The sequence below is a fragment of the Fistularia commersonii genome, chromosome 26 (genome assembly GCF_037954325.1).
Source record: "Fistularia commersonii isolate RoL2024-O1a breed Wild chromosome 26, RoL_Fcom_v1.0, whole genome shotgun sequence".
NCBI lineage: Eukaryota > Metazoa > Chordata > Actinopteri > Syngnathiformes > Fistulariidae > Fistularia > Fistularia commersonii.
In genome coordinates, this window is record NC_141309.1 from 5,495,375 (window position 1) to 5,507,518 (window position 12,144).

Consider the following 12,144-nt stretch of genomic DNA (forward strand, 5'->3'; position numbering starts at 1 on the left):
ATTACCCCACAAAAGAATCCCTGTCGTGGCAACTGGACTTGAATTTCTTCACTTGAAGACATTTCACCCCTTTGTCCGGGAGGCAGAACTGAAGAAATTCAAGTCCAGTCGCCAAGACAAGAATTCACCGTGACTCGGACGACTGAGAACCTCCACGGGCAACCTGACAAAAGAACTGAAAGAATTGTGAGCCCCCTAAAGCCCATCTGAAGTGCTTCCCCCGTCCACAGGCCTGCCGTTCCTAAAGTTTGTCAGCCCTCCGAGGCCCCCTATTGGCCCGGGGACCCGAGCGCTCACCTGGTTTGCCTCTGGACGGAAACATCACCGATGGGCGTCTCTTGATCCCGAGCCGGTGAGGCGGGTCGAGTTCCCGCGCATCGTTCATCCTTTCATTCATCTCCACAGCGTGAGGAGGCGGCCCGAGGTCTCCGGGATGGCGGGATGCTGCTGCTCGGCGGCGGACAGAGAAGGTGAGAAGATCAGCGAGGAGATAGACAAGCAGCTGAGGAGAGACAAGAAGGACTCCCACCGAGACCTGAAGCTTCTGCTCTTAGGTAAACATCTCTGTTCCTATTTATAGATTATTACCACTGCAGCCATAATTTGAAAGGCTTATCTGTAAGCCAAGATTGAAATTTCTTAAAAGTATAATAATATATAATAGTTACTGTTTCATGAAAAAATAACCTCCACGACTTAATAGTTCATATTTGTTGCTCCAATATTTCCAAACTTAAAGGATTCATTTTCCCCTCCTGTTCGGCTGCAGGGATGGAGGCACTTTTCCCCCGAAGGAGATGATAAAATATTAATGAAAATTTTCAGTTAGCAATATTGCTAATCATGCTTTTACTTAAGAAGGGACGAAACAGGTCAACGTCTCGCATTAAATTAAGGAAATGTCCATCGCGGCCGAAGGATTTACTTACACCTCTGAGACTTGACAAGAGTTCATCTCCTGGTTACTCGCTGCAGGCGTTACTTCTGAGAACATTCATTCACTTTGCTTTCACAGCACCGACCGTCGTAGGGTGTTAACAACCAATAGACGTAAATGTGGAATTGGGACATCGCCGTTGTTCTTTTAAAGATCGGAAAATGATGCGTTTTCCCGCAGCGGTTTCAGGGTCCTCCGTTGGCGGTTTTGTTGGAAAGCCATCGTAGCTGATAATGTACGACTGATGCAAAAGTTATGCAAATCAAATCCCACAGTCAAACTTCTCCTGGCTGCTCTTGGAAAGGCCAACATTCATTTATCCATCGATTCATCCGACTCGACCCGGAGGGACATTCAACACGAAGCGGAGGAAAAGTCAAAATAAGATAATTTGGATCGGCACAAACTGAAAATCAAGCACTGAAGTTAATAGAAATAAGCAGGACGCAGGCTTGCTTGTGCCACTTTTACTGTATTCTATTACATAATGTTTAAATGTGAACTTTTCAGATAGAATTTAAAGGTGAGTAGTGCTTAAAAGTCCGGGATAATATGAGTAACATAATGTACTGCTTTCCAGAATGAATACTGTCAGAAAAGATAGATTTAGCAACAACAATTACCTTCACAAACAAGCTCCAAGAAACTTGGCGTATCAACAAGATGCATTCAAATGCAAGTCCATTTGTTTAGGCCTGTTTTGCCGGTATGTAAAGATCTGTGTTCGTGGCACCTTTCCAAACACACACACACACACACACACACACACACACACACACACACACACACACAAAGTCACAGTCTGAATATGTCTACATGTGACACAACAGGTCTGTTAACAAACACAGATTTGTTAAACAAATGTATTCTGTATCATGCGGCCAGCGGGAGACAATGTGTGTTTGTGTGAACGTGTCACATGTTTCTGTTTCTGTGAGTAATCCTCACTGACAGGGCCGGATGCAGCCAGTTCATAATCCAAATGATGAAGTGTTTCTCTGAATCCAAAATATCCAAATGCATGGATATTTCTTGGATTTTTTTTTTTTAATGCCAATATCAAATTCTCTTCTGTGCAAAGTAATTAGTAGAATTCTTATAGCACCATTTGGTGATTTGATAAATATGGCTGGTAAAAAATAAATAAATAAATAAATACAATAACAACAACAAAATGCAATTCGCAGAACCTCGATCAGCACTTGAACATCCTCTATATCAGGGGTCCCCAAACTTTTTCCTGCGAGGGCCAAATAACTTTTCCGTTCTCTGACGGGGGGCTGCGCTAGTTTGTAACAAAAAGTGTGACGATCGCAGAGGTGACTAAATGTAAACATTTATTGTTTTCCAGAAAACCACACGTAACTAAATATTAACCCTCTCTGGGATCTTGACAGGAAAAAAATCAGATAATAAATAGTAATTATTAATTATTATTGTTATATTATTATATAATTATTAATGAAATGAATAACACTATTTATTCAATAAATAATAACCAAATAACCCTTTTCAAGTTTTTCACAGAAAAAAAAGACCAAGGAACATTAACTTTCTTGTAGACACAACTGCTCTCTCATATCAAATTCACTGTGAGAACCAGAATGCAACCAGGCTATGAAACTGAACTGATACCAACACCTACCAACGCAACACATTTCACGACCAGTATGGTTGGCATTGAATGTTACGTTCTATGCATGTACAAGTCACGACTACAAGGCCAGAATAAAAAATAAAAAAAAATCATAATGCATGTCTGGCATTGTTCAGGGGCCGGGCAAAATGTGGAGACGGGCCGTAGTTTGGGGACCACTGCCATATAGACTCTCTGGCATATTAACATTGTTTCTTTGCATTCAAGACATGTTTGAATGAATTTTCCGACAGGCACCGGAGAGAGCGGAAAGAGCACCTTTATCAAACAAATGAGGATAATCCATGGAGGGGGGTACACGGATGAGGACAAGAGGTGTTATGCCAAACTGGTCTACCAGAACATTTACACCTCCATGCAGACCATGATCCGAGCCATGGAGGCACTCAGTGTGTCTTTCTCCGACCCCCGGAGTCAGGTGCAAAGTCAAAAACATTGCGTTCTCTGGTTGTGACGTGAGCATAGCCATTTGATTTTCTTTTAAATAAAAAAAAAAAAAAGAGATGTAAAATCAGTTTCTATAGTTAGAAACGTGCCAAACGCTGTTGGAAAACAAAGTAGAATGGTAGTTCTCCCAGTTACTGCTTCTTTTCTTCACCCTGCATGTTGAAGAATGTAAAATAAGTGGTTACACGAGGTGTTGCGAATTTAACCAGAACGCTTAACTGTCCTCTGTGGGACCCCAGAGCCATGCAAATTCCATCCTGGAGGTGGACGTGGATAAGGTGGAGAAGCTGGATCCAGGCCACGTCACTGGCATCAGGAGACTCTGGGAAGATACGGGGATACAGGAATGCTACAAGCGACGCAGAGAGTACCAGCTGTCCGACTCCACCAAATAGTGAGCAGCAGACGCACGACCTGACCTGATGCTACTCTGAGCATTTAAGCAGCTCCCTTTCAAAACACAGACAACATATCATCATCAAGGCATTTGCAGTCCTAACATCAAATTAAACTACTTGGCAAATGATAAGCTTCATCAGAAACACATTAACAGTTGCAATACCTGACATGTCAGCGATTATGAGAAACTTGAATCACATATGCAGCATAAACACATACACTCACACACACACACACACACACACACACACACATACATATGATATATATATATATATATACATAAACCTATACACTCACCGACATATATGCACTCAGGCATATATAATATATATATATACACACAAACATACACACACACACATGTATACCATATATACTATATATGTATATACATACATACAAACACACACACACACATGTATATATATGTGTGTATATATATATACACACATATATATATACATATATACACAAACACATATTATATATATATATGCACATATATATATATATATATATAAATAACATATACACACACACATACACACATGCATAACACCATATATATATATATATATACACACACACACACAGAGCTTCCAATGGAGCTTCAATGGGTAACAGGTATATATAGGATATGGAAGTAGCAGTTGTCCTGCAGCTGACACTTCACAAATATTAGAATATACATATATGTATATATACACGTATATATGTGCTTCTCAAAACATAAAGGGATCACTTAAACAACACAATGTTATTCCAAGTCAATTACACTTCTGTGAAATCAAACTGTCCACTTAGGAAGCAACTCTGCTTCGTTTTGACTTGTTTTAATGACATTACACCAAAGTTGGATCAGCTCGTGGTGAATTTTGAGTGTGACTCCATATCCAGACCTCCATGGGTTAATACATTTGATTTCCAAATTATTTGATATGAATATTTCATTCATTCAGAGCCGGGATGTGTTATTTTAGTGTTCCCTTTATTTTTCTGAGCAGTGTATTTATATTTAAATGTCTGAATATGTGATATGTATGTGGAGGCCTATGTAAGTAATGATCACTGTCAAGCTTTGACTTGTCTTGCTCTCACTGATTCAAATCATAAACATCGTCCAGTGATGGTGATTCAATCCCAAATGATTCATGATCTGTTTCCTCAGCTATCTCACCGAACTGGATCGCATCGCGCAGCCGTCTTATTTACCGGACGTACAAGATATCCTAAGAGTCAGAGTGCCGACCACGGGAATCATCGAATATCCATTTGACATGGAGAACGTCATATTCAGGTGAGATACGACGGCGTTGAAGATAAGATAAATATATTAGAAATGGCCCGTGCACGTTTCTGTTTGCATGGCAGGATGGTGGATGTGGGGGGTCAAAGGTCAGAGAGGAGGAAATGGATCCACTGCTTTGAGAATGTCACCTCCATAATATTTCTGGTGGCGCTCAGCGAGTACGACCAAGTCCTGGTTGAATGCGACAACGAGGTGGCGATACCTTTTCCTCTCTCTAAGGCACCATTCAAATGTATTCATTTTTCTGTATTTCAAAGTTTTTAAAATATTTTAACAGAACCGTATGGAGGAAAGCAAGGCTCTGTTTAAAACCATCATCACCTACCCCTGGTTCCAGCGATCCTCGGTCATACTGTTCCTCAATAAGACAGACATCCTCCAGGAGAAGATCATGTACTCTCACTTAGCCGACTACTTCCCTGAATTCACTGGTTAGTTTTCTTTGATATTCAAGTTAAGCTATCGGTCATTGGTTTTAAAGGTGAAAGTCAGCGGACAGACAAAAAGAAATGGTGAGTAAAGATTGACCAGTTATGACCAAAAATTGAATTTCTAGAGGTTAAAATGAATGTTAAATAGCACAGACATTCAGATTTACATGAATATAAATATAGACAACCAAGTACCTTCTCTTTAATTCAATTTTTAGGGGAAGAAATGTTCAGTTTAATAAAATGAATAAAGGAAAATAAAAACTGAAATTGGACTTTGAATATATAACTGCAGTAATTAGACAAAGTGGCTCCTTAGCATTATGAATTTTTTTTCCTCACTTTAGAAGATACTTTTTGTCCAAATTTAATGGAAATGGTCTCTTACATTTTCACATGACACAATGTTTCATATTGCATTTATTTCTTAATTTAAGTCAAAGAGCCACAAAGAAAACTCTGAGGGGTGAGGCCCCTGAAACGATTAAATTGTTTAGTAAGCAGGAACAAATATCCCCTAGTTTTATGCACAACAAAAGCCCTTTCGTAAAAATATAATAATAATTGGAGAAAACCTTGAGCACTGAGTATTTTCAAATTCATGCTTAGAGAAGCATCACATTCAACTAAAAGGGATAAATAATATCCATCCTGAATTGTAGGACCCCGGCAGGACACTGCGGCAGCTCAAGAGTTCATTCTGAAAATGTACCAAGAACAAAACCCAGACAAGGACAAGACACTGTACGCTCACTTCACCTGCGCAACTGACACGGAAAACATCCGCTTTGTGTTCGTGGCGGTCAGAGACACCATCCTCCGCCACAACCTGAAGGATTTCAATCTGGTTTAAACAGAAGGGCAGGATAAGGGAGTGAAATACACAGCCACAAGGACAGCAAAGAAAAGGGAATTTGATTAAACAAAGTGCTGTTTAACCAAAGGATATGATGGATTTGTATCGTTTCTCCATTTATACACAATGGCTAGTGTTCTTCAATAGAAGTGCCCAAATATTATCATCTTGTGTGTTGAATAAGACTTTCAGAACTTTCATTCTTCTCTTTGTAGATATCCAAATTAGTTAGAATGGGAAATTATCTAATAGGAGGGGGTTTATATATGCAGAATATATATACTATATATATGTTATATAAAATCACGCACTTTTACTAATCTCAGCTGAAATTGAAATTTGTTCAAGAAGAATCATGTGCCACTTGCATCCCACATAAGTCAGCTCTGCTTGACCGACCACACAGAGAGATGTTCACTTCCCTCTTCTGTACGTCATTTCCACAAATACAATAGATTTCCCCCCTATGTGCTCCTGTTGTGTGGATTCAAGGACTGAAAATTTATTTTCCCACTTTTACCTGAAAGTACCTCCTCCCATACTTTAGAAAGCATAGTTTTAGTTGTCCATAACTTGTTTTGCTTCTTTTTACAAATGTATTAACTACAGAATTCACATACTGTCTGTGAGACTGTCTAAATATAAGAGACAATACAAGGCCGGTTAAAGACAAAACATAATTTACACTGTAACACATTTTATTTAATTTTGTTGAAAACAGAAAAATTGCCAAAACAGCCACTGCAGTGATCACTTTGCTCCTAATATGTAAATGACATGATGGCAGCAGATTTCTTGAGTCATGGTTAATCCGCGAAAAAGTCAAATGAAAATGTTAAAATATATTCCTTATCAACAAAATTAGCAGCTGACACTTGTTGGCATTTATTTCTTTTCATGTACTTTGCTCTACATAACATGGCTAGTGTGGTATAAAAACATAAATATCACAAAATTTTCAATCTGCAGCACCTAAATACAGACAATAATGAGCATAAATATATACAGGATAGTCTATCTTTTTTTTTTTAGATAACGTTATACTGCAATTTAATACATGTAAGTATAAAAATAGCATGCGTCTGTAAATCCCACACAAAACAGTCTTTATCTTGCAGAAATGTATAAAAAAACAGGAGAAAGAGACAGATAAGTAAAATTCAGACAGTCAATTGCGAATAATGTGTTATAAAGCCATATTTGAGATTTCAGTTAGTTTCCCTTTTAATTAATCCAGCAAAATAATAACATAACCTGTTCTGAAAATGCTACAGTAGTTATGGCTGCTGGAGTTAATGGCAACAACAGTAATAGATTGCCCGATACTACTTTGAAATGAATGGGTAAAACTGTTTTTAAATGGGGAATTTAAAATGAATTTTTACGGGATATGGTGAGGGAAATTAAAATAAAGGCGTGGGAAAATGTTAAGATCACATTTCAGATGAAGTCAGACAATCAGCTATGTTTGCAGTAGCAGGCTGTTGTCCTCTATAAGAACAGATTTGATGTAATTTGTGTGCAAAGGTGCGCACGGTCAGAGTAAAGACGCTGAGGGGTTCGCTCTGATGCATTCTGAGCACCCGTGTAAAATAATGTAGGTCAGCTGTTGATTGAGAGCACTTCTGTAAGCATGCATACAACTGCACACACCCAGCCTTTCAGACACACACACACACACACATACGCACGCACTGACAATCAACATTCACCATCTCCTTTTTATCAGTACGCGTTCAAGCCCGCACACACAGAGGTAAACAAAACTGGCATGCAGTAAAGAAGAAAGGCACTGATGCACACAACCTGTTTGTGTGTTCATCTTTTTCTTTCACTGTCTCACAACCTTCGTGGCAACTCAGTATTTTGGTAAACTTTCTCTGGCATCGTCCAGTTTGGCAAGAACCCACTGGTGAATAAGAGGTATATGATAGAGTACCATTAACTGCATTGATACATGTCAAATAAAGGGAATTTGAGTTAAGATACATTTTTACAACTGAACATCTTACATACCTTGGCAATCTCTGGTGTTTTGAAATTGATGATCTTTCCGAACTCCTTGGCATGGAAGACAGACTTTACTCTCTCCTGCGTGCAACAGATAAAAAGTGTGAGAAGTTTGAAAATAAATCTGCTGCCAGAACCCCAACTGGGGCCAATAAAGTGAAACATAACAGAAAATTGCCTTTGTATTGTTTTCATGAGAATTTAACCATTTCTTGCTGAATTTTTTCCTAAAAACAGCATTCAGACATATAATTATTGATTGTTTAGTCATTCAATGGCACGAAAGGGATGTTTCAAACATAAATATGTATAAAAATGATGTGGGAATAAGCTGAAAAAAGGTAATTGTGTCTAGTCATAATATTACATTTTTAGAATCAATCTATCTTTTTATATCCACTTAGTGGGTGGTTTTCCTTTGCTTTTGGGTTAAAAATGTTCCGTTATTTGTTTGTTTTTTACCTTGGCCTCAATGCGAAGCCGGCGGTCCTCGACAATCATTGGATCCTTGGTAAACTCTTCGAAAAGATATTGCCACTCACAGGTCAGCTGGCCAAATGTGCCTTTAGTCACGAAAAATATGCCCCTATAAAAAACACAAATATAAGAATTCATCTTGTAGGGGGAAAAAAAGAATAGGAAAGACCATGGTTTTGACATAAAGCAACAAACACACAGAAGCAGAGCAGTTAGCAAGTCCCTGTTACATATGCGAAAAATCTTCTAGTGTGAAATAGCTTTTACAAATAATCTATGAGACCATGCTGGACACAACGTTTGGCTTGCTTCGTCAACGGACACCTACCTTTTGGTAATCATAAGGAGGTCGGACTCATTGACCTTGGCGTGAGCAAAGTATCTGTATTTAGCAAAACGGCCGTTCTCAATTTTCTGGGGGACAACATGGGAAAACAAAAGTATAGGTAATTATCATTCATGCCATAACATTCAATCCGGGAAATTACAATTATTTCAAAGCACGATCTCGACCGTGATTATCTGTTACCAAAATACCTGCAAAGTGTGACAGCGATGACAGATGAAGTGAAACATAAACGATGGCAGACGGGAGTCGAAAATGTGAAAATTTTATTGATAAAAAGACAGTGATGAATAATGGAGGTGAACAGAGTGGCAGACTGACGAAACAAAAACGCATACATGAGGACAGGATATATTTCAGGGAAATGTTTTTATGTAATTTGATGATGATTTTGATGATGATGATGATAAAATGATGATGATGATGATGATAAAAGAAAAAAAAGGTAATATTCAAGGGAGTTATAATTAAATAACAGAAACTGAGGTCACTCACAAATATAGACAACACAAATTAACAACAACAAAAGCGTTTCCTAAGTATAGCGAGCAATACCAGGTTAGAGATGAAGAATTACGTCTTTAGAGGATTTTGAAGAAAAAGGTCTTTAAGAATAATGATGAAATCTATAACTTTTTTTTCTTTGGGAAATGCATAATTGTTTTTATAGACGTCACTGCAAATATTAATGTATTTTTTTCCAAACAATTTTCTTGATACTTTTGACATGAAATTAATTTCTTAAAGCTATTAGAAATGTTGATCTTTTATAGAACTCATATATCCACCCAAAAACCTTTCTTTGCCCTATTTAAATATTCCAAAACTTCAAAAGAGACCAAAGACACACAGAGCTATGCTACAACAGTAACAGCTAGCTGTTTCCCTCATCGCCCTCATCCTCTGAGTCAGATCTACTCCAGTCACTGAAGGACAATCTGGTCTGTGGATGTAACAAGAGAAGACAGAGTTGAGATCAGCGCAGAAAGAGACACATCCTGCTTTCATCCCATCAGATGTGGGGATCGACTCCAGCAACAAAGGCCCACTAACACTTAATGCTCCATCTTTTCAGTCTCATCTAATGGCATCAGCCAATTACTTTTCTACAAGTTTTTGTCTTCATTAATTTGACTCTATTTTCATATAAACTTAAAAATGAGTATTGCAAATGCTTCATACAGTCACCTATTTGAAATCTGAATACTTAATCTTCTTTCTACCAGCGTAGCACCGGAAACAAAAGTTTAGTTACTTTCTGTTTTTAAAAGGTGGTGACAAACTACAAAACATGCAAATGACGAGCTGAGAAAAAAAGCTCAACATCTTGAAACAATGGGCAGGGATCTCCAACATCACAAATGATATTTAGAGGTATTTGTGTTTCCTAGGAAAACAAGCACTGCAATGTTGGGAATGTGCCTCAATGCGTGCCTCAGTGTGTCACCTGTCTCTTGGAGGGCAGTAGAATTGACCTTCTGATTATTTTCTGTGGGTTTTCCATGACACACTCGTGACCAAATGAAGGGACTTAGGAATATTTAGAGTAAGTTGTTTCTTGAAATAGGAGTGAATGTTTTTGTCAGGCTTAATGAAATTCCACTTCCAAATCTACATTTGACATCGTCGAAAATAGAGCATCTCTATTAGCTTAATGGCGTTGGGCGGACCTGATACACGTTACATAATATCGGTGACAACAGAACACCTCAAATGAGGCAAACAGAAATGCTTCAAAGTGATGGTTATAGCCAAATAAAAGATACATGCTGGTGTAATTCTGACATAGCAAAGGTAAATATGTTATTAAAAGAGCCATTTAACCAAGAAACAGCTATATTTAAAGCTGACGTAGCGAAATCCTCAGCAGTATAAAATGTACAGGTTCATTTGCCTTTTAGGTAACAAAAAGATGCCACAATGTGCTAAAATAAGCTGAGTGGAGATATAGATTAAAACAGTCTTGAAAGAAGTTCTCCTTTAGTTAGGGTTACAAAATCATATATTTACTTTTTTGCAGATTAAAAAATTACTACATCTTTATAAATGCAAAATATATTTAATCTAAATGATATGTGGAGGAGCCTGCCGGAACAACTGAAGTAGTTAGGTAATTGGTCTTAACCATTATCTTTTATTTTTACTTACAAAGTTACTGATTTTCTTTTAACCTTTTATTTTTCCTATTTGCATTTTCACTCATCTCCTCCTTTAGCATTTCACTATTTTATAAGGCGATCTTAATCTGTAATTTACTTATACTCTACCACTTGGAGCTTGCTGATCATCTCTCAAAAAAAAAAAACAAGATAACAAGATGTGAAATTTCCTTTTGATTACATTTAAATCATCTATTTGCCCAAGTCTGACTCAATAAAGGTAGTTGACTGACCTGAAGCATCTGACTGCCAAAGCCCTCTCTCTCCTTATACGGTCGTATGACACCATCTTCATGGATGAAGCGAGGAGGTCGCAAAGACTGAACATCTTGAGAAGTCTCCGCTGCCCTAAAATTGGACACAACAAAGATGTTCTCATTAAGGAAATACAACATAATCTTAGTCAAAAGTTGACTAGTCACGGCATATACTCTAGGGATTGTGCCATTGTGGTTTGTTAGACATACTGTATATCTAAAATACCACAAGTGAAATATCTTTATGTATATGTAATTTTAAAACTGTGAAAATGTATCATGCAAAGAAATCATCAGCAAGGTCCAAACACCAAACAGAAAGCCAAAATGCAAACCTTTTTATCCCTTGGAATGTGCTGCTCGCCATGTCAATGATGCCCCCCGTAGGTCTGGCTACTGCACCAACCAGGCCTTTACCAACACCTTTGAAGAAGCCTGCTGCTCCCTCCTTCTGTGCTCCTGCAGAAAAACATGGCGATACAGACAAAAACAAATGGGAAACCTTTATTCCCCACTATTGCTGCATCTACATCAAAAACTTGATTTGTTAAAGACAAACATAAAAAGATGCAGCCATCATTCAACTTATTTAGCCATGGAACTTTGGAGGGGACTACATCAAGCTATATTTAGATTAATGTATACCAATGATAGACAAGTTAATTGGACGATTAATGGCAATAATGCAATATTAATAAGAAAAAAAACATTATATATTGGCTGAGCTGAAAATTACCTTTAATAGGTTTGGTGACTATTCCTGTGATTCCGCTGACAAATCCCTGAAAGAAAAACATAGCAGAGTTACCACTCGGCAATGAATTATCATTTATTGTCACACTCACAACGGTAGAGA

The 12,144-nt window shown here is 37.9% G+C and overlaps 2 protein-coding genes across 7 annotated transcripts in view; one reads left to right on the forward strand and one right to left on the reverse strand.

Moving 5' to 3' along the window:
* The first annotated feature begins 410 nt into the window (after window positions 1–410).
* Window positions 411–6,360, forward strand: LOC147218319 (guanine nucleotide-binding protein subunit alpha-14-like). The gene is made up of 7 exons (XM_086173483.1): window positions 411–554; window positions 2,828–3,012; window positions 3,281–3,435; window positions 4,612–4,740; window positions 4,815–4,944; window positions 5,030–5,183; window positions 5,846–6,360. Exons 1-7 carry the CDS (start codon window positions 434–436, stop codon window positions 6,034–6,036), a joined length of 1,065 nt encoding a protein of 354 aa, XP_086029609.1. The 5' UTR covers window positions 411–433; the 3' UTR covers window positions 6,037–6,360.
* Window positions 6,361–6,716: 356 nt separating this feature from the next.
* Window positions 6,717–12,144, reverse strand: part of vps13a (vacuolar protein sorting 13 homolog A) — a 33,135-nt gene continuing 27,707 nt past the window's right edge. For 4 of the 6 annotated variants that reach the window (XM_086173643.1, XM_086173641.1, XM_086173640.1 and 1 more), the window contains 7 exons: window positions 12,025–12,070; window positions 11,624–11,747; window positions 11,265–11,379; window positions 8,855–8,940; window positions 8,512–8,635; window positions 8,056–8,130; window positions 6,717–7,948 (listed from right to left, as the gene is read on the reverse strand). In XM_086173643.1, the coding sequence (XP_086029769.1) occupies window positions 7,898–7,948; window positions 8,056–8,130; window positions 8,512–8,635; window positions 8,855–8,940; window positions 11,265–11,379; window positions 11,624–11,747; window positions 12,025–12,070 (621 nt within the window). In that variant the 3' untranslated portion in view covers window positions 6,717–7,897. Of the gene's footprint in view, window positions 7,949–8,055; window positions 8,131–8,511; window positions 8,636–8,854; window positions 8,941–9,121; window positions 9,816–11,264; window positions 11,380–11,623; window positions 11,748–12,024; window positions 12,071–12,144 lie in introns of those variants that run through there. The other 2 variants (XM_086173645.1, XM_086173644.1) reach the window with 1 other exon arrangement.